The following is a 22,999-nucleotide window of genomic DNA, read 5'->3' as shown; positions in this document are numbered from 1 at the left end:
CTCTCACTCTCTGTGTAACTAATATTTACATGAGGCCTGCATGCTCTCAGAACAACCAGAACAACCTATTACATGAACAGTACTAACAGATCACACAAAAGGAACAACTGGAGTAGAGCGAACAATCGCCAACCAGGGAGCAGCAATATCCGGAAGAACCAGGTCCACTGACATCATAGAGGAGATTTGCCATAACACTATCTCTTTTTTTTTTCGTAAAAGGTAATTATATTAATTACGAAAAAAAATACAAGATTACTGGATTACAAGATACATGATGACACAGCCATCATGTGAAGAGGTTTTCTCTTTCTCTCTCTCTCTCTTTTTTCTGATTACAAGATACACGAGGGCCCTAGGCCAACGTGTGGGGAAGCCCCGTAGTAATGCACTGAAAAAGTTACACCAATCATGGCAACGACCCAGAGGCAATTGCCATATGCTACGGATGCAAATCCTCTCGAGGGAGCAAGTCGGAGTGTCGGATGATATCCAGCTGCCAATGCAAGAGCCCTTTAAGCCTGGCAATATGTCGGGGTACATTAGAGGCCGAATCAAAGAGAAAAGCATTGCGCGTTGTCCAAATGTGCCAGCATCCCCAATATCTGAAAAAGTGAAATAAGATCTTCTCATGCAACTGTGGCGGTGCGGAATACATCGGGCGCACAAAAACCCAATCGAAAGGAGTTAGCGAGGATCCCACCACCGCGCGCCAAATGTGCGACAAGAGTGACCAGATATTCTTGGCGAGCGGGCAAGAGAGAAAACGATGTCGGGCCGATTCCGCCGGTGTGGTACAGAAGAAACAATTGCCATTCGAGATGCGACGCTTGGCAAGGGCCGAGGCCAGAGGAAGACCACCAATCATTACCCGCCAAAGAAAAACCTTGCATTTGAAAGGTGTCTTGTTTTGCCAGCCCTCCATCAGCGTTTTGTGCCACCATGACAGCGATTTCCGCAGTCCCCAAACAGTGTTAGCTTTCTCTCCCAGCCATTGGTGATCTTGAACAAGAAGATGATACACCTGATTAGTGGAGGCCTTTTCCAGACTCAGGCGGCCTGCAAGATCCCAGTCCCTCTCTCTCTCTCTCTCTCTCTCTCTCTCTCTCTCTCTCTCTCTCTCTCTCTCTCTCTCTCTCTCCTTGAATCTTTGAGGCTCAACTCTCTCATTCTCTTTTTAAGTATTGTAATTTGTGATTCTAGGTGGACCCTTCAAATGTGGTGCAAGTTGTTACCCACAATGCATCCAATTGTCGAGACAGATGGGCTATTTACTTGAGGCCAAGTTTCCTACGATTGTGTGGACTCCATGTGCAAGTCAAGTGGATGAAGTAAAGGGGATGTGTGCAACAAGAGTGCAGTGTGCAGCAATAGAGAGTGTAGAGAGAGCAAAAACGTGAGTAGGGTATCTACCAGTGTGATACAGACAAAGAATAAAAGAATGTATTTACACTTAGGGTACAATCTACTTACACTTGCAAGTGTGTGTTCACATGTACAAGTAAATACATACACGAGAAGCGTAACGAAGGCTCTTTACACCCAACAACCTCCTAGTTAAATATCTGGAGTGAACCTTTAACCAACTCCCACCAATCTAATGCAATGCTCATATTGAGCCTTTGCAAAACTAAGTGAGAACATCTGTAGAGTTATCATGTGTTTTGATCTTAGTCAATGTAATTGGACCATCATCTAGGACCTATCTAATAAAATGGTACCACACATCAATATGTTTGGTACATGCACAAAATATTGCATTCTTAGCCAAGCATATAGCACTCTAGCTATCACATCCAAGTACAGGTGTTCTGGTGGACAGCCCGAAATCCTTGACCAAACAGCCAAGCCAAATAGCTTCTTTCGAAGCATCAATGGTTGAAATATATTCAGTCTCAATGATAGAGAATGCTACTATCTTTTGCAATCTATAGTACCATGAAACTGCCCCACCAGTCAAGATGAAAATGTATCTGCTAGTAGATGTACAAGTATCTAAGTCGCTTGCTATGTTTGCATCATAATATCCCTGTAGATCTAATTGACATAAACCTACTCACAACTCCTACTACATGTGCAATATCAGGTCTAGTGACAACCATAGTATACATGAGTGACCCACAAGCTAAAGTATAGGAAACACCCTTCATAGTACTAGCTGCCTTATCATTTTTTAGGCAATCTACTTTGCTAAGCTTAGCCTATGGTGGTAATGGTACGCCAATCAGCCATAGAAAACCTATCAAGTACTTTGCTAATGTACTTTTCTTGTGAGAGAAATAAGAGTCATTGCTCTCTATCTCTCATTACACGCATGCCCAAAATGTGTTCAGATGACCCAAATCCTTCATAGAGAAGGCTGAATTCAACTATCTTTTTAGTGCATTAACCTGGCTCTTATACTTACCAAAAGGACTGACTGCTATAATGTCCAGAGATTGCTCCAGATTTAATGAATGTCAGTCCAAAATTGACAGCAGGGTTGCCACATCACTAGAAGAGGGCCTAACAGCTATCGCATTGTTCCAAAAGGTACTACTAGCTGTCATTTGTCTAATTTTAGGGTTTGACTATCTATTTGAGCAAAAACGACTTGTGCCTACTTGCTTGAGCAAAAACCGACCTATGTATGTACTAGATTTAGGGTTTCTGGCCTGTCAACTAACAATCCACTACATGTGACCTAGAAAGCGATGACCTAATGATTTTCTTGTGCCGAATGAGCTGGATTTGACTCACACAGACTACTCCAAGAAGCACGCACACCGTGATCGAAGCTCTAATAATAGTTTAAAGGGGGTGTGCGCAGCAAGACTGAAGGGTGTGCAGCAGTATAGAGTGCAAAGAGAGCAAAAACGTAAGTAAGGTGTATACCAATGTGGTACACACAAAGAATAAAAGAATGTATTTATACTTAGAGTACAGTACACTTACACCCGTAAGGATGCGTTCACATATACAAGTAAATATATACACGGGAAGTGTAACAAAGGGCCTTTATACCCAGCATGAAGAGGGTATTCCACAAAGCTATATCAATTGTCAACTTCACAATAAAGTTAAAGGTGCTTGCGATGTATTGCGAGCATAGCACACTCGAGTGGAAGAAGCCCACTTCAACTCGGTTTACTCACATATGGTTGTTGCTTAAGCGTGCCCTACGCCAAACAGTGGTATACACTCTATGGAATGAGTTGAATGAGCTTGAGATAGAGAAGGCCAAAGCCATGCAGTGCTTGTGCCTCAATGACCAGTTTTGGCAGAAAGTCCATGCCATTGTCATTGTCGTAACTCCCTTTTATAGAATGTTGTATATGAGTGATTACAGGAATCCACCATGGGCCTTCTCGTTCGCTTCTTTAGAGCAAGGCATCAATAGAGACACATGCTTGCATGGTGATTACAGAGAGAGAGCATGCACATGTTCTACAGAGGAGATAGGCATGGATACATATGCCCGTCCACGATTTTGCAATATTGGTATGTCCGACCTACAAGTCATCAGCAATCGTGAACAATAGAGAGCTCTGCTCATACCAACTTGCATATTTGACTCGTGGTCCACATAGTTGACCACAATTCAGTGCTAGAGGAGCTAGAATATAGCATATGCTTTTTCCACTTGTTGGAGGAGAGAATCACTTGTGAAGCCTCTCTTTTGGTGGCAAAATTTTAGATACACACTGGAGACTCTTTAGCCCTTGGCCATGAGAATCCTTACTCAAGATTGCTCTTTGGGTGCATGTGAGAGAAACTGGAGTGTCTATCCTCTCAATCACACGAAGATTCACAATTAGCTTAGCACACAACATTAAAGCGGCTAGTCTATTGCTGCACTAATGTACACATGATGAGGGATATGATGAGCATGGGTAGTCCAAAACACATAAACACTTAACCGCAAAATTTAAATCATGATTCATCAATTCAAAATGATAAGTCAAGTTTTAATCTGTTGTTTCAAACTTTATACTTTACAATTTAATATTTATAATCTTATGTGCATTGTATAAGTGAATGTTGATACATTCAAGTTGATGGGCGAGACTTGCAAGTGTATATCAAGAGGTAGATGAGGAGAGGGAGATGATCTTTGTAGAGCTCTATAGAGAGCTTATAGCAACAGATTCTTGTGACACTTGCAATCAGCATGCTCATGGGCAAGGAGTTTGAGTAGGAGGCAGCAAGAGCATAGTCATTCAGCCCCCTCCAACATCAAGGAGACATGGTTCGAGTGGCTTGCAAACATATGTGAGGCAAAGCTCTAGTAGCTCTTGTCAAGCGCCTCATGATAACCATCCCCGTCTCCTCCACCTACACAACCATTGCCTAGGGAGACATCATTTGATGATAATGGGGGTAACCTCATCAATCAAGATGAGTATAGAAGTGTCTCACCATCCAATTTCAAGGAGTCATCTTTACTCTTGATGAGCACTCGAACAGTTTTGATGATGATGATGATGATAGTGACGTCTCATCGTAGGCCTCTCTCCTTTTGTATCATTGTATCCACTATGTTCCATGTATGTACTAGTTGTATCACATATTGCGCATACAAACACAAGAGCCTAGGCTTTTAACCAATATTCATCTTATTTTGTAATGGCATTGGTATTTTGACTTTAAGCATGTGTTCTATTATTTACAGTTTTTTTCAATCACGTTAATATTTTTTACATACTAATATCATATTGTACCTTTTAAAATCTTAAGATGTCATTTAGTACTTTACATTATCGTACCGTACCCAACCATATCTTTCGTACCTCACAATTATGTCTCACACATAGTAGTCAAGGAGGATAACTCCAATGATCGAATACTAGGGAAAAATGTTTGTAATTATATGTGAAACTCTAGAAGTAAACCCTACATTAACTCGACATTTGTTACAGTATTATGAACTTTCCATTGATCAAAAGCTAGTCAAGGGTCTGCAAGACCAACTACTAGATTCCAAAGACCCTTAGACTCGGCACTTGTGGCATAATGTTAGACCAAATGGTGAAAGTCGACCCATTAAAACAAGTTTTATCTTCATAAAGGTATTCTTGGCCATAGTGACTAGAGTTGTGCTAGATGCAAATGTGGAATGTAATCCTAAGCTATTGAAAGCAAATGAAAGAGAATTCGAAGAAGAGGGTGGGATGGGAGAGAATTGTGAATCAGCCATGCCAACTCCATGATCAAATGAAACAAAGGATGAAATGTCAAGTATAGCTTATGTATGTCTGTCTAGAGCCTTCTCTATTGACGATAATACAATAGAATCTTTCATGTTCGAGATCATGCACACCAAAAGAAAGAGAAGGGTTTTGTTTCATATGACTCAAAAGAATTATATGAACTTGACACTGGGCTTGGCTCTGATGAAGAAGTTGGGTTGCCAATCACCCCAAATGTAGCATGTCCTGGAGAGCTAGCCAACCTCACCAACTAATCCTGAGCGGTGCATAAGGCTCCCACTATGTCCCTCGAGAGAGGCAAGAATATTTGATACACAAGAATTCATTTAACACCGCTTCCGTCGTGAGCCCTACATTTGGCCAAGAAGAAGAAAGAGATGATGTGTTGTCCTCCTCATTGAGGCTACAATGTCTCCTAAAGGTCTCTAGTGGTGGAGACACCTATGTATCTCACACAAACCAAGCCTCCATGATAGCCACAAGATACTCTTTAAAAGAGCACCGGCTCTAATACCATGTGAAGATATGCTAGGGTTTGCGAGGAGAAAACACAAAATGTGCGAACACAACCAAAACATAACTACAACAAAAACGCAAACTGCAAACAGAGAAGAAAGATAAACTTTGAAGTAATGAATGAATATTGTACATGAATGAATATTGTACATGAATGAAAGTGTGCAAGATGCTCAAAGGCAGGGCTGTCCAACAGCCAATTGGCGATGACTCTCATGGGAGTGGGCTAAAGGAGTAGTTGGAGAGTGGCATCCACCAAATGGACCCCGAGGGCTGTAACCACCAATCAGAGCTGTGCAAAATGAGCAGGCATCAAAAGCACAGCCTGTGGGAGTGTGTCAAAGATGAACGTGGCCACCAGGAGCAATATGGCAGCAGAAACATCTGATTAGGCTGCAAACGCAACTGTCTGCCAGGGCTGAATGGGAAGGGTGGCAATTCGGAACAGCAAGACAGGTGCTGCAGCAGTTGAAGAAGCTGTCCAACACGTAGAATGTGATCAGCAAACTGTTGCCTGGCTGCAGAAGACAAAAACACAGGCTGAACAGGTCACTGAGATGAGATCGATGCTGGCATCAGCAAACCGCTAATAATGCAGCAGTGGAGAGGGCACCAAATGCTGATGTAGACATGGTAGGAGTTCGCAAGGGCTGAACAGCCAGTGCATGGCATGGGCTGAAGATTGTTGGAACCTGTAAAAAGGGATGAGGAGAGTGGTTGGGCAGCCTCCTATTTATAGATGAGGCTCCTCCCAAAACTACAGTTTTGGCTTATGGGACAAAAACTTTGGTAGTCAGTGAGTTATGGGCCTGTTTTAAAGAGCTAATGAAGCTTGAATGTGTAATGTATCTTTTTTTAGCTTGACATGCCATTCTCTCTGATTGCAAAGTAAGAGGATCTGAAACTGCGAGTAGTTATTAATCTCCTCTAGAGATCATGTCCATTCCAGTGTCTGTATCTGTCCTCGAACCTTGAAAAGGTAAGAACTGTAAACTAGTTATTAATCTCCTTAGGAGAATATGCCCATATTGCAAAGGGATGACAGAGACATTACAAATCGTCAGCACAGAGCTGCAGCAGCGGCATCTTCTTGTTCCTTTGATTCTCCTCTTTCTTCTTCCTTTGCTGCTGCATTTTTAACAAGGGAGAGAGGAGAGCTTCAAGCTCTCCCTAAGGTGGCCTCCAACTGAGGTTCACCATAGGTGTCAAGATGGAACATATTATGTGCTGGCCACGTGGGCACAGGTACAAGTTGCTATACACTTGAAGTTAAAAGAAATTTTGTTTAATGTAAAATGTCCATACTCCCTGCTCCTTCAATTAAGTTCTAGTAGTACATATACATATCTGATGATATCCATATTCAGGTTCCTGGATTGGCCAGAAGATGCTCTTCATGAGGTAGCTGTTAAGTTAATGGCAGATGAAAAAAATGTGGGCTCCTTAGATGCAAAAGCAAAGGTATGCAAGCTGTTTGTCACCATCCACAAATCTGTATCAGCCATGTCAGCTAAAATGCTTGCACAGCTGAAGAGGCACAACTACGTGACACCTACAAGTTACCTTGATTTTGCAAAAGGGTAATCATTGTAAAGTTTTATATCATTGCATGTCCAAGTAGGAAATACAACAATTTCAGACTGTTGACTAAATGTAGATAGTTGACCTGTTATAACCTGCAAGCAACCTCTCATCCAAATTTTCATCTTCTAAAGTCCTATCTTTCTGTCTAGACATTACAGGCTTGCAACTCATGGTGTAAACATATTAAATAGGCCCTCCTCATATACAGCACACAGCTTGACCATGCATCTTTTGCATGCAGATATAGAAAATTGTTAGCAGAAAAGAAGCAACAACTGGAGGACAGTGCTGCCAAGTTGAAGGGAGGGCTTCATACACTGAATGAAACACGTGAACAAGTAGGAAAGATGCAAGTCGTATGCCAAGAGAAAAAGGAAGTAGTTGCAAAAGCAAAACGGGAATGTGAGGAAATTCTTGTAGAAATAGTTCAGGAAAAGCGTGTGATTGATGAGCAGGAAAGACAGGCAAGTTCTTTCTTTAATGGTCTGTTAGCAACATTCCTCTCATTTCTTTCCACGGTAGGAGAAACACCATATGGATATGCCTTTTTACTGTCGATATTTACAAATGATACGTAAAGATGTTGCCTGTACATTAAACAGTATTACCACAAGTTATATCAAATCCGGTATCAAGGTGCTAAGCCTTTCCTAAGATGTTTTGATCGACTTGTTATCCCACAGAGTCACTCTTATCCTAAGAGTGACAGCTCTTCCACTTGGTTAGCACTGTTAAATCATAGCAGGCCACTTTCTAACCATTTGACACTCAACTGAAGGGAAGAGGGGAGGGCAAAGATGCCTTATTTCAGAAAAATTTTCCTTCCAATAATGCTGCTGCGCTTCTCAACTATTGAAATTAAACCATCATCACTGCTAATCTAACGCTGGAGAATTTACACATGGTCACAGCTAATGAACAGCTTAATCTCAATGCCAAAAACTTAAATCTTTTGTGCTGTACCAGGTTAATGAAGAGGCCGCAAAAATTGAGAAGGAAGCCAAAGTTTGCAATGCTATCGCTTATGATTGTCAGCAAGATCTTGACAAAGCTTTACCAGCATTGCTTGCAGCTGAAGAAGCGTTAAATGTTTTGACTAAAAAGGATTTGAGTGAAGTCAAAGCTTATGCCAAACCACCTGCTCTGGTTGAATTGACCCTGGGAGCAGTAATGACTGTCCTGAAAAGACCCCCTACATGGGAAGAAGCCAAAAAGGTTCTAGGAGATCCTTCATTTCTGACAAATCTATTGAAGTACGACAAGGACCAACTGGTAATTGGTGTATCAATTCGCTTTTCATGGGTTCTTCAGGAAATTCTAGCATTTCATCACATTCAGCATCATAAGAAGATTTTGCAAGCTTGATCTTACACAGTTGATACTGTATTCAGGTTGATTCTGTTCTAAAGAAGATAAACAAATACACATCTGATCCTGAATTTACTCCAGAGGCTGTTGGCAAAGTTTCAGGAGCAGCACGCGGTTTGTGCCTTTGGGTAAGAAGCAAAACTCCTGCATCTTCTTTAATATCTCAAAAAGTACAAAACAGGATACATTATCTTAAGCTTAATTTGCCAATCATATCTTTCTATTTCCACTGTGAACCGAACCAGATTATACACAGCATTTACATGTTATTTCGACATTCAGAGACACTAGTGTTTGCATGTCACATTTTTATTTCATTCCTCATAGGTACGTGCAATGGAAGTTTATGGGCATGTAAATAAAGAGGTAGCACCAAAAAAGGCAAAGCTTAAAGCTGCTCAAGATACTCTTCAAAAAAAAGAAGCTGCACTTCAAGAAGCCAGGTGAGAATTAAGATTTTGAACATAACAAAAAATTACCCAACGGTTGAAATATGCAACTCATACAATGAAACCAAACAGTAAGAGACAGTAGAGACGAAATAGTTGTTTCCCTATAAAAAAAAGGCCCTTCGATTGGATAAATTCTAGAGGTCTACAAATTTCTGCCAAGAATACAAAGTGTAAGAGGGGCAGGAGAGTTACAAGGCAGCTAAAAGTCCTCATATTCAATCTTGGGCCTAGGGAGAGTGGGCCAGACAAATGCACTCTAAGTGTCCATTCTTTCTTAAAGCGTTATTGAAGGAATTTCAAGAGCTTTCGGCCAAACATGTCCTAGAGGTATACTGTAGCATTCAAGGGGTTAGCCATAAAGCATTAGCTTGTCCTCTGTGGGCCTTGGATAACAGCACAAGCAATACTGTACTCAAAAAGTAAGTTAGCTTCACCTATAACTTTCTCTAAGGGTAGTTCATAATCAAGACCAAGACCGTCCACATGGTTATGTGTACAGTCACTACATCACACTGTATCGACCATTGAGCTGCATATTCAAAAAGACAAATCAATTTAAGGACATCAGAACTTGAACATAATGTTTTAAGTTCATATTTAACAATTCAATGAATCTTTCTTGCACTTCTCTTATTTTTTGTTTAACGTTTTTTGTGCTGCAACACCAGGGGCAAGTTGGATGAAGTCCGAAAAAAAGTCCAAGCTCTCAAAGACAAATACGACCGGTCTTTAGCTTCCAAAGAGGCACTTCAAAAAGAATCAGATGACTTGGAGGTATAAACTATTCTTGTGTATCGTGTCCTTTATGTTCATGTTTTGGAGAGACTTCAAATTTTGCCACTGGATACATCCTCATAGTCTCAGATGATGGGAATTTGCATAGCCTATAGCTTATAAATGATGCATACAAGGACTCTTAGCCTGCAGTCACAAAGACATAAAAGTTGTAGATAAACAACTCAGTCCCCCATCACAAAGACTATACCACATAAAGGTTGTCCCTGCTTTGTTAACCGAAGGTTAAAGATGTCACATCTCAGAAAGAATGAAATAGTGATGTACTATTTGGCATGAGCTAAAGCCGAAGACACTAATACGTTGATCCAAATGGTTCGCTCATGGGCCATCATTAACATATATCCACTTAATCTGCATATGCTGTATAACGTGGCCCAATGTAAGAGACACATCCACATTTCTCTTTTTGTGGTGGAACAACTGAATTGAATTATATTACTGAACAGAGAGACTTATGTTCAAGTGAACACAACCATTGAATAGACTGGTCTTTGGTAGATTGTCAAGCCCACAAGGAGAAAAGAGAAGCATAAACAAAGGAAAATATGTTCTGCACACAAAGATGTGAGTGCAAGTGTAATGGCTAGGTCAGATTTTCTTTGTTTGGGCGAGGAAGTTTTCCCCACTGCAAAGCCAAGATGATCAGAACAATTTTTTCAACATATGCAAAGCAAGTATATGCATTACATCATACGTTTCAAAGATATGTAGCTTCCTGGGGTTGAAACATAAGGCACCATTCAATAGTGTTAGATCTAGCAAGCAATAACAACTATAAAATATTGATTAGGGAAAAGCTAAGGACTAGGTAAATGTCTCTCTTTATGAAGGCATAGCATGTTTTTAAGTTCCAAAAAGTCAAGTTCAAGTACCTCTCTTTTTGAAGACTGAATAAACAGATTTTAAGTAAATTGGTAGATCTTGCAGATTGAGCATGACCTGTGTTCATTGTGAGCTCATAGTCATGCAATCCCTGCAGCTAAAATTACAAAGAGCAGAGAAGCTTGTTTTGGGATTATCAGGGGAGAAAAGTAGGTGGGAGGCATCTATAACAACATTTCAGGAGGAGATAAAGAGACTCCCTGGTGACAGCCTTGTGGCTGCGGCATTTCTTTCATATGCAGGCCCATTTGCATCAGAATATCGTGATGATTTGGTAAAAGGCATCTGGGTGCCGGAGGTATGTTCTTAAAAAGCTTAATACACTAGGACAACAATTTAAGTTTCTTGCTGTAGTGATAAGCACCATGGTTGCTGGCATAAATATAAGCACCAATAATCTATCCAAGTATAAAAATATATAGGCATTGATTTCTTAATAGCACTGGTATATACAGGTGATAAAGTCTGAGATTCCATCCTCACCCAACTTTGGGTTCTCCTCCTTCCTAGCTAACGCTGGGGATGTTCGAGATTGGAATCTTCAAGGCCTTCCTGCTGATTCCTTTTCTACAGAAAATGGAGTGCTGGTGACAAGAAGTAACAGATGGCCTCTTATGATTGACCCACAGGTTGCTTCAAACCACCAGTTAGTAGGACAAAAAATTCTTACTACAGCCCCGGTTCCATGAGTTTGTATAGTAGGCTAACATCTATGGTACACTCACATTCAGGAACAAGCGAAAAAATGGGTTAAAAACATGGAGGCAAATAATGACCTTGTAATTGTGGATTTGCAGGTTCTTATGACGTCTTGTTTCACTCTGTTTACTCTTTAAGCAGAAAGTTTGCAAGTTCATTCCATTTTCACCCTGATTATTAATCTTTTGTGTTTGGTTCAGATGGAGAACCTCATGCGGAAAATGGAGGATTGCATACAACTAGGTACTCCTGTGCTATTGGTTGATGTTCTGGAGGAGATTGATCCCTCATTTGAACCAGTACTGGCAAAGGCATTTGTAACCAAAGGAAGTCGAGTAAGAAACTGTGGCAATACAATATCAAAAATATGGCTCTTCTTATTTATGGCCCCAAGGGACTTTGCAAACAGAAATTCATTTACAATCTGTATCAAAATGTGTTTAATCAAGATTTCACTTGCAGCAGCTATCATAATTGAAAGAAAGAATATAATCTGATTCAAGCACTTAAAGCCTATCGGTTTTTTTACCCTCTTGTTTGCAGGTGTATCTCAGACTGGGAGACAAGGAGATTGATTACAACCCTAAATTCAGACTCTACATTACAACAAAGCTTCCAAACCCTCATTTTTCTCCTGAAATTTCAGTGAGAACAACGATTATCAATTTTGCAGTTAAAGAACAGAGTCTTCAAGCTCAACTGCTTACTCTTGTAGTTCAAAAAGAAAGACCTGACCTGGACAAACAAAGAAATGAGCTGATTGTTCAAGTAAGTCAATGTTCTACCAGCATGCAATTTTATTTTGTGCAACTCTAAGCTAATCTCATCCACAATAATCATTGACTGATCAAATCCCATGGTGAGGTTTGAGTTTGACACAAATTTTACTGCTAATATTGTTTACATAACTCTTTGATTTCCTTTGTTATGGCAAACGCAGGTTACTGTAGGGAAAAGAACCCAAGCAGAATGTGAAGATCAGATTCTAAGATTACTTGCAACAGCAGAAGGGCCTCTACTCGATAACCTGGACTTAATACAAACTCTTGATAAATCAAAGGAAACTTATGAAACGGTATGCCAGTTGAAGTAACTTCAAACCAACATCAATTATACAAATACTTAAATTCTCTAGTCTTGCAGAGCTTAACTTAGACGGCCTATAATGCTTGGATTTTACGAAACGAAAAAAGACCTAAAATCACTACAAATTACACATCCATTGTAAGTGACCTTGACTAGCATAATGGAGATACCCACCAACTTATTTATATATATTTTTAAAAAACAGCACAACCCCAACAGCTAGACATTAGTATGGTATATAACAGATTTTCAAAGGAGAATGGAGGACAGCTTTAGGCCAAGGAATGTCACACTTTTCCTTCGGTAGGCACAAGGAGTCCAGCAGTAGGCAGTTGGTGGGGGGCTACAAAGCTCCAGTAGCTTGCTCGAGATTCGAAGCAATAGAGAAGGCACAGGAACATCACATTTGGGACTGCCAAAGATTCAGGTCTATAGGAAGGCCCTCAAATTGGTGTTTCATGGTATGCATGGAGAGATGATATTGACCTGGGGAGAGTCATTCCCACTCCTGACCTTTTGCTTCTCAAACTGAGACAATAGAACAACAGTCACAGGTGGGAGTTTCTTTCTTGGTCGCACCATTGCTTGGTACATCTGAACGAGGCTATTAAGCTGCAACAGGTATGGGAGAGACCAGCTTGTGGACAAAGCACCTGCCTGCAAGGTAGGAGAACGTCCAAATGACGCTATTGAGCAGCAAATGTCCCTACTTCAGTCACTTGCATATGGATAGAGAGCATCCACTCTTAGATGTGAATGGGAGAGACTACATATCAACTCAAGGCCACATGAGCATGATGCCTGGGGCTCTCTTACACAATCGTATTGATATTATGATAATATCAAGCAATAAGCACCTTCTTTCATTTACACATACCCCAAGAAGCTGTTCACCAATATAATTCTCCTTTCATATCTCATGACTGATACAGTATATAACTACCTTAGTGGTGATAATTGCTAAGGTGGTTCTAATAGAGTTCTCATTTCCCAAGGGTTAAAAAGAGTCCAAATAATTTGAGTATTCGACTTGACTGCACTGTATTGTGTGTCAGGTGAAAAGCTCTCTTGAGATTGCAGAGGTTACAGCTAAAAGCATTGACATTGCAAGTGCAGCATACAAACCTTGCGCCGAAAGAGCATCACTACTGTACTTCATACTGAATGAGTTGACACCAATAGATCCAATGTACCAGTTCTCATTGGAGGCATACATGGAGCTATTTCTAATATCAATCTCACGTTCAGCAAAGTAAAATCTTAAACCGGCACTTCAACAAAAATCTCCTGAGTATCTGAAATAGTCTACTTTGGGAGCGTATGCACAAGTTTCATCAGTGGTTGCAGTAGTGCATGATCTAGGACTTTTAACTGAACTTATTTATCTTCAGACCTGACAGGCTTATTGAGTTATTGACATATTAACTTTATTTGAGAACCTCACTCAAGACTTCAATCTGAAAAGGCCGTTCACATGTGCAGATCTGACAACCTTAACGAAAGAATCAAGAGTCTCATAGATTATCACACATACGCTGTCTATAAATACACATCCCGTGGGTTCTTTGAAAAGCATAAACTGCTACTCTCCCTCTTGGTATGTTCCTAAATCACAAAGGGTGAACATTTGTTAACAGAATTAAGAACCTCATGAATCAAAACATGTATGCTATGTATAAGTACTGATCCATGGATTACTTTCTCAAGAAGCATTAACTGTATTACATTTGCTATGTACTATAAAATGTCTCTAACCATGTGTTATAACGCTCTTGAATGCAAATAACACTCTACAGTGAAAAGTCAACAAGGTCATGAATCCTGATTGAAACACAAGTAAAATTGACACGTACATGCAGAATACACACTAATGAAGCATTCAACATGATCAAATTATTGGTATTAATGATTGCATGTCTTCAACTTCCCCAAAGTGCCCACACTTCGCATACTGTTCATCTGCACACCCGTCCTTTGAAAATACGTAACCTTTAAAATGCAATAACACAGCTCTTGCTACATGTCTCTTTAGATATGCTCCAAAATTCTGCTCGCATCGAATGTGATCACCAATGATGAATGGCAATTCTTCTTGCGGGGTGGTACAGTCTTAGACAGGTCCAAGCAGCCTCCCAATCCGGCTGCAGAATGGATATCAGAATCTTCTTGGGATGATATTACAGAGCTTGCAACTACTTTACCTGCCCATTTTGAAGGCATAGTATGGTTAAAGATACTCTCTTATTTCTCTGTATTCTATTTAGTTGTGAATGTCGATTTTTTTTTGGTAAAACAGAAAACTCACACAAGCGTACATTTAGGTCACGAGTCTACAGCAAGAGACAGCAAAATGGGAAGTCTGGTTCAAAACACCCGAGCCAGAAAATGTGGAGCTCCCAGGGGATTGGGAAGATAAGTGCAATGATTTACAGCACCTTATCTTGCTGCGTTGCTTCCGACAGGTATTGGCACTACTAGAGCTCACAGTAATGAGATAGCGTGCTTATACTTGCTGTAGAAGCTGAAAGAGTCCTCTTGTTTATTCTGCCAGGATCGTCTGATGTTTGCCACTACCACATATGTTGCCAATGTCCTTGGACAAAAGTTTGTGGAACCACCAATGCTAGATTTGGGAGAATCACTTGCTGAATCATCTCCTGTTAGCCCTCTCCTTTTTATTCTCTCTGCAGGTAAAAGGTCCTGTTGACTTTTCTAGAGGGTTTTTCTCAAACTAAAACACATCCATGAGCTTGCATACTTCAATTGACTGGGACCATCTATGAATCACTTGTTTTAAACCATAGCCTAATATTGTCAAGATGACCCAAAAATCTTGAAACCGCAATAAAACCAAGTTGCCTCTGCAAAACAAATTCTAACTGACATGCGAAGTCCTCCTCTACCCGACGGCTATCAAATAGGATGATTTTACCCAACAAGACAAGAAAATAGCCTTCTATCAGTATGAATTGTCAGCTTCATGCCTAGAAGCAGATTGCTCTTACAAGACAATTCCTAGAGTAGAGTTCCATATGCATACTGAGCTTTGACTTTTCTTATAGATAAGATTTTGAACCATTTCTAAGGTTCTCATTACCAATGCACAGCCAAAATATGTAAGTTTGGGAGAGAACCAGTGTAGCTGTTATTGACAGACTGATCCAATGTTGTGTGCATAATCATATTTGGCAGCTTGTTCTATATCAACACAGTGAAGATACTGAAGTGTAAAAGATAGCTCGTATAGTCACTAGTTACTAGTAGGTCCATCTACTCAGGTGGTAACACTTGCTTGCCGTAACTTAGTACTCTTTAAGAGAGAACCAGTGTAGTACCTAGTTACTAGTACACGTAATCTAGCCAGCTAGTAGCTCTTGCTTCATTTTCAAACAAGAAAAGTTGGCTTAAAAGGGAAATTTGCTTTTCAGGCGTGGATCCTACCACTTCACTTCGCCAGTTTGCAGCATCAAAAGGATTAGCAGATCACTTCCACGCAGTAGCTCTTGGGCAAGGACAAGGACCTATAGCTATAAAACTTATACAAGAAGCAGTGAGTGTTCATTAAACAGTATTTCCTTTAGTCGAGTGGTATAAAAACAACATTTTCACAAAATACAACTTGAAACAATGTACTTCTGTCCAACCAACAGGCCAAAACTGGTGGCTGGGTTTTCCTCGCAAATTGCCACCTTATGACACGCTGGCTTCCTCAACTTGAGAAAGTTATCCAGGGGTTGGAGAAAAGCAATCCTCATGAAATGTTTCGCCTATGGCTATCAAGTGAGCCCAATGACAAATTCCCTATTTCCATTTTACAACGAAGTGTAAAGATGACAGCAGAACCACCCAAGGTAAACATCTTAATCTCACCATTCTCACATTGAAGGCTTTAGCTCAAAACAAACTCAAAAATAAGGCCGACTTTCTATTCATAACAACTGTTTGGACTTGTTTCAAACCAGAATACTGTATCCCTTCAGGCCTAATAATTTTGCAAAAGATGTCAATACAATACCTTCTGTGAGTGTTTCTGCTATGCTTGCAAATCCACTTTGTGGATCCAGCCATTCTCTGTGAAAGTGTACTCTTTACGTCAATTGCATTGTTCTGGTACACATTCCCTTTCTACCAGCATTTTAAAAGGTTCTGTGCACACTGCACACGCACAATGCACATACTTTTCTACATGGAAAAATAAAACAACTATTGCAAACCCCTCAGCTACAAACATCACGAAGGAACAAACAGAGTACATGAGATAAAGATCAGGATGATCATCTCCAGGCTGTTTTTAGCTCAATAAAGGCTCATAGAAATAGCCTGTCTGGCAGTATACAATGCCAAACCCTGTGGCGAATCCCTAGTGCATGAATGTGGAGAATCCAAAAAATGTACAAAGGCTTCTTGTCCCTTGTTATGCACTTAGAATCGACCTACAACTGTGACTGCACAGTGCAGAAGCAAGAAACACAGAGAGAAAAGAAGAAATAAACACTGTGAAGATCAATGAATGAAAGTGGCATACAAGTAGTCACGACAGCCCCTGTATGTGTGGCTGAATGATGGCAGTGTGGGTACCAAATTGCAACAGGAGAGAGATCTGACTGAGGAGAGAGAGAATGACAATGGCTGGAGAAAGAAGATAACTGCAACAGAAGTATGGACTGATATCAACAAGCAAAGAAGGTAAGGTGTGGCAGTACTGAATCACAATGATGAGGAGGAGGCCCATAAATGGGCATAATCACAGATCTGGCTGACCAGGCCCCTTAGAAAATGGCCAACTGCCTGCAAAAATGAAAAAATGTCCCATAAAATTCCACGTGGCTGCATAAATGATTTGTAGGCCAGGGCAGCACTCGAGCAGAGCTGGGAGGCCAAGGAAACCTCCACCTTATATGCCAAGGATGAACACTGCTGTAATGCAAAAAAAAACTGATGGACAGAGAGTGTAATGGAGCTCAGAATGTCCTCAGCAGACTCTGGCAAAGGCTCACAACCAAGAGATCAGCATCTAAGAAACAAACATCTAGGGTTGCAATGGATCCAAACCTGGCAAAAGATCCAAAAAAAGATTGGAAAATGTCAATGGTCATGTCAATGTCATCTGATAGAGAAGAAATGAATGCCAAAGAAGTAGAAAAAATGGAACACCAGAGGGGAACAGCTTGCAAAAGATGAAACTCAAATGTAGCCAACAACCTCCAAAGAAAGCTCCAAGGGCCTACAAGGGATCCAAGGATGGCAGAATATCTGATGGAAGATCAGAAAAAGTTGATATTGTCCGTTAGAGAAGATATCCAGCCAAGTAACACAACCGCCTCCCCGCATGAAAACCCAAGGCCTAAATGTGCCAAAGGTCTCAAGTGTGAGAGTGCGCAACGGAAGAAGGAACTTGAACACGAAGGAAGAGAGAGACAATCTGCAAGAGAAGAGGAAAAGAAACCTGCACTGAACAAGGAACAAATGCTGAACAAATGCTGAATGAGTAGCCTCCCCCATCAAAACACACGACAGACCTATCAAAGCTCCAAAAGTCCTCATCTGACTCAGATTGAGGCCCACAAGCAAGAGATGACAGCGCATGACAAACATGACTGCTAACATCAAGTGGTATCTAGTCACGAATGGATAAGCCAAATCACTAGCCCAACCAAACGACAATAGTAAGGAGCTATTAGAGGCATTGAAGAGCACTCCTACTAAGGATAAAGGCATGCTAGTGGAAAGGAAAGGTGGCAAGGAGAATAAGGGAGATAGCCAATGCATGATGTAAACGCCCTATGAAGATAGAAGACCCTCAAAGAGCTCCTCACTATCTTGGTAGTCCCCTTTTGAAACAGAAAGAAAGGCCAAGGAATCCATAGCCCCATCACCAATATCGATACCCCCCTCTAAATGGGATAGGGGGTCCAAGGAAACCACTAGAAGAAATGGTGGGGGATGGGAAGGAAACTGTGGCATGAAAGATAGCTTAAGAGGAAAGGGTGAGGCAAAGGGGAAATGCTGGGAAGGAAACTATTTTTGAGACGAGATAGCAAGATTACATGGAAGATGTTTCGTGAAAGATAGCCTCCCCCATACAAATTACATCACCAAATACTTGGATTGATTATGGGATAATCTCCATCACAATTTCAATAACAAATACTTCTATCAAATTAGGTTTTCCTTTTCTTTCTATCGATGGGACAACACTAGACATTGTTCTACTCTAGCATAGTAACATCATACAATTATTGTCACCATTGTTTCATAGGCCGCTTACTTATCTTAATGTTATCTTCACCTTACTTATGAGATAACATTAGATATGGGTGGACTCTCGATTTTGTCTCATAGGCCACATTGGCCATATGCAAACGTCAATATATCTTTTTTTCTTTCTTTCTTTCTTCTCATGGAGGTGCGTCCACCTTAGCACTCTCTCTCTCTGTCTCACCTCATGCTATTGAATCCAACAGTGGTATCAAAGCAAGTTCCACTCAGCCATTAATGCCTACTCTCTAATGTCACCACAGACATTAGTGGCTAATAAATTGGTCTAGGCCAAAATTTCACACCGGATAACACCTAGTACCTATCAGGCATAACTTATTACAACTTTTGCCTTTGGCACCAACTGATATCTCGGAGTCCTAGGTTTCATATTGTGGAATAATTGACTTGCACCTCACATGTGCAAGTTACATTAGCACATTTGATTAACTTTTAATCAAATGCTAAGCAAAGCAATAAAATTTAGGAGCACCAGATGCAAAAGGAAACATTCTTGTTTACATACTTTGGGCCATTGCAATGTGATTGTGCATAAGAATTTGCATACTACTAACCATACCAAGATACATTTTCCCATATATTGTATGCATTTCTAGCAACATTTTTCCTCATGACCAACACTATACAGAGCATTTACATAACCAACATTACTACCATGAGTCCCAAACACAATGCGCTACATATATGCATTGCCAAACTTGCCACTTTGTGCTCCAACACCATGCCAACATTGTTATACATGGGGTTATGCATATTACCAGCCATACTTGAATACATTGTACACCACATATTTCTTGCTACATATGGTAAGGAGTTGTATCATACATCCCCGTAGGCTGTACCTCACCCACCATAGCATGGAAACTAGTGTGACCACCAAAGTAACCTGGCTGCCCCATAATTGCATGCATGCAGGCTGATTAGATATATGAGTTTCAGGCGTGGGGGGATTTGTGTTTGGGGGAAAGTGTATGACTTAGCCAATAGGACAAGAGCGTTCCCAACAAGGAAGACGTGTAAGGAAAGGAAAGTAGGAATGTGTGAATTCCTGTCCATTTCGGAATGACATTGCCCAATTATTTGCTGCTGTTCGCCCCATTGCATGTTGCCATCAAGTTAGACATTGCTGCCTCAATTCTTCCAACATGATGTGGCACTTTTATAAGCCCAAATCATGTGTTGCATACTCACTTGCTTGATAGGTTAAAGGGTCAAACATCACAGAAACAGGCCAAAGTGCAAGATTCAGAGACATAGCAAGTTAAGGACATCACTTGCCACTAGTGTTCATAGGTGGTAGGAGCAAGTCTCATGTGGAGTGGAAGCAAGCATTATCTGAAGGATGGTAGGGCTTTCTTCTTGTGTCAGTCCTGATCCGGAGTCCAGACTCTAGACATACAGTTCAAAGGATAGATTTGCTGCAATGAATTACGTTACACTTGGAGGAGGTGACTCATCTATCTCTAGACATTGCTGCCTCATTTCTTCCAACATGATGTGGCACTTTCATGAGCCCAAAGGATATGTTGCATATTCACTTAATTTGATAGGTATAGGGTCAAGTTTCAAATATCACAGAAACAGACCAAAGAGCAAGGTTCAGAGAGGTAGTAGGTTAAGGGACATTGGGGTCTTCATTGACAAGGATAGGATAGTCCACAGCAGTGCTAAGAGGATCTAACGAGCACAAAGTTGTGGCATTTGTTTGACATGCAGCATATCACGCACTTTGCATGAATATGTTCACTAATGTCTTGGACACATCTCAAGTCTCGACCCAAATGTTTCTTCTACCCGGATCAGTCAAACCCCCATTCTCTCTCTCTTCTCCCTAGCCATGACAGGTCTCATTTCCATGTATATGTAAAGAATACAGTTGTCTCAAAATGCTTATTGCTTTTACATAAATCTTTCAACACGCCTTCTTTTTTCAATGAAATGATCCTTCTATATAAAAATAAGTACAGCAAGCAAGGCATACAACAGAAAATGATCCTTCTTTAGAGATATGAGTAGTCGGTAAGGCATTCAACAGCAGAAGACAAAATATACAGACAAACAAGAGAAATTCAGGCTAGCTGTATAATCTTTCATATGTATGGTGGAGAGGAGAAGAGCCATATGAGCACTGCATAGTGCTATGTAATCTGGCACTGTGTCGTCTTTCAATGTGCCTTACTATTTTCAAAATGATAAAAAGATAGCCATAAACTAATGATATTGAAATGAACTTCACCAGAGATTCTACTGCGTCAGTTATTTGAAATGTATATTCAAAGTAACAAAAAAATTTGTATTTCTCATTTGCACTTCTGTACAAGGCTCAAGCTAACACCAATACACAACCTCATTTTAAACAATTTACGGATGTTACAAAGCCTTCAGATAGCACTATGAGACACCGATTATATGCAGGGTCTGCGTGCAAATGTTCTCAGACTCTACAACCAGACTACTGAAGATTCTTTCCAACAATGCAAGGCACAAAGCAAATATCAGAAACTCTTCTTTACACTTGCCTATTTTCACAGTGTGCTTCTTGAGCGTCGCAAATTTGGGACTTTGGGTCTCAACATCCCCTATGATTTCAATGACACAGATTTCCAGGTGAGCATCTATGCACTGTGCAAGTGCCAAGTAGTCAACATCATGCAGCTACAAATCTTGTAATTCTGCAAACTTGAAAGAATTTAAAAGTGCAATATCAATTCAACAATAAGAGTGAGATCATCAACCAAATTTGTGTGCCACTCATCTGACCACAGCATTCTACAAAACATTCAGAATCATTGTTGAATTCAGCTTACCAGATGCATGTTTAAATTTAATCTAGAGCATTCGCTGATTAAATATCCTAATCAAGAACTTATCACCCTGGAAATATACACCATATTAGTGTGAACTCTTAACTACTAAGCTGTAAAAAGAATAGTGCCATAAGCAAAAAAATTGCATAGCAGTAGCTTCAGCCTAAATTTGCACATGCAGTACAACTTTCAGCCTAAGTGCCACATACACATATTTCTAGAAAGATTGACCTAGTAGCTAATTGACCCACATTGACAACTTGCACATCAATTTCACAGGTATCTGATGATTTGCTGAAAACTTACTTGGATGCTTATGAAAAAACCCCCTTTGATGCCTTGAAATTTTTGATATCGGAAGCAAACTACGGTGGTCGAGTCACTGATGAGATAGATCGCCGTGTCCTTTCCTGTTACTTGAATCAATTTTACAGTGAGGACACAATATCTGTTCAAAATTTTCCCCTATCAACCATCCAACTCTATCATGTCCCTGATGATGGAACTCTGCAAACCCACAAAGAATTTATACAAACATGGCCCATAGTTGACCGTCCAGAAGCCTTTGGACAGCATGCGAATGCAGATATTGCATCTCAATTATCATCAAGCAGGTTAATGCTGACAACAATTGCAGGTTTGCAACCAAAAAGTACAGGAATTAAAGGCGGAGTCAGTCAAGAAGACACTGTGATGAACATTGCAACTGATCTCCTTCAGCAGGTGAAGTACTTTGTACCTATCAGGCAAAGAGGCCATATTATAAAACCTTGTCTATTAGTGCCTTACGCTGCTGAATGTCACACTGATGTTTAGCAGGTGCCAGAACCATTTGACCTGGCTGATATTCAAAGCCAGAAATCTGGAGATCCATCCGCATTGCACACTGTCTTATTCCAAGAGATAGAGCGATACAACATTCTTCTGAGGCAAATAAGAGAATCTTGTCTCAACTTGCAGAAAGGCATTCAAGGGCTTGTTGTCATGTCCCCAGAACTTGAAACCATGTATAAAGCATTTTCAGAGGCTAAAGTTCCAGCAAAATGGATCAAGTAAGATCAGATCCATATTTCTCACAGCTTGCACTGTAGTTCATTGCAGCTTGCACAGCAGTATTATCCACAACTCATTTGTTCATGCTTCATACAGAAAAGATAGTATCACACACTTGTTATTTCTACCAATTTTGACATGCAATTTGAAATAAAATTGTAGGGTATGAAAATCAACTGGAAATGAAGCACTGAAACAGATGCAAGATGAAGGCACACACTGTTTTCTTTTTGAAATGCTCGTTTCATGAATTGTTCAGGATATGTGAAGACTAAGAACTCAAAAT

At 40.4% G+C, this 22,999-nt stretch overlaps 1 protein-coding gene and 1 long non-coding RNA gene across 2 annotated transcripts in view; one reads left to right on the top strand and one right to left on the bottom strand.

The window, feature by feature from the left end:
* The window catches only part of LOC148040346 (dynein-1-beta heavy chain, flagellar inner arm I1 complex-like), a 288,628-nt gene that overhangs the window by 258,465 nt on the left and 7,164 nt on the right, over window positions 1-22,999 (top strand). The window contains exons 49-70 of the mRNA XM_087698625.1: window positions 7,073-7,285; window positions 7,531-7,753; window positions 8,256-8,561; window positions 8,681-8,785; window positions 8,985-9,100; window positions 9,778-9,883; window positions 10,887-11,087; window positions 11,245-11,418; window positions 11,521-11,586; window positions 11,689-11,823; window positions 12,032-12,256; window positions 12,429-12,563; window positions 13,630-13,826; window positions 14,057-14,171; window positions 14,607-14,795; window positions 14,896-15,036; window positions 15,126-15,264; window positions 16,003-16,124; window positions 16,225-16,425; window positions 21,269-21,460; window positions 21,940-22,383; window positions 22,480-22,712. Of these exons, the coding sequence (XP_087554751.1) occupies window positions 7,073-7,285; window positions 7,531-7,753; window positions 8,256-8,561; window positions 8,681-8,785; window positions 8,985-9,100; window positions 9,778-9,883; window positions 10,887-11,087; window positions 11,245-11,418; window positions 11,521-11,586; window positions 11,689-11,823; window positions 12,032-12,256; window positions 12,429-12,563; window positions 13,630-13,826; window positions 14,057-14,171; window positions 14,607-14,795; window positions 14,896-15,036; window positions 15,126-15,264; window positions 16,003-16,124; window positions 16,225-16,425; window positions 21,269-21,460; window positions 21,940-22,383; window positions 22,480-22,712 (3,978 nt within the window). The remainder of the gene's footprint in view (window positions 1-7,072; window positions 7,286-7,530; window positions 7,754-8,255; window positions 8,562-8,680; window positions 8,786-8,984; window positions 9,101-9,777; window positions 9,884-10,886; window positions 11,088-11,244; window positions 11,419-11,520; window positions 11,587-11,688; window positions 11,824-12,031; window positions 12,257-12,428; window positions 12,564-13,629; window positions 13,827-14,056; window positions 14,172-14,606; window positions 14,796-14,895; window positions 15,037-15,125; window positions 15,265-16,002; window positions 16,125-16,224; window positions 16,426-21,268; window positions 21,461-21,939; window positions 22,384-22,479; window positions 22,713-22,999) is intronic.
* Window positions 1-22,999, bottom strand: part of LOC148040347 (uncharacterized) — a 30,576-nt gene that overhangs the window by 5,343 nt on the left and 2,234 nt on the right. The window contains exon 2 of the long non-coding RNA XR_015694635.1: window positions 14,109-22,799. This is a non-coding gene — a long non-coding RNA (uncharacterized LOC148040347). The remainder of the gene's footprint in view (window positions 1-14,108; window positions 22,800-22,999) is intronic.

This window comes from Lygodium microphyllum, chromosome 2 (assembly GCF_053477565.2).
Source record: "Lygodium microphyllum isolate KBCC chromosome 2, Lygodium_microphyllum_v1.1.10, whole genome shotgun sequence".
Taxonomy (NCBI): Eukaryota; Viridiplantae; Streptophyta; class Polypodiopsida; order Schizaeales; family Lygodiaceae; genus Lygodium; species Lygodium microphyllum.
This window is presented reverse-complemented; position numbering and strand designations above follow the sequence as displayed.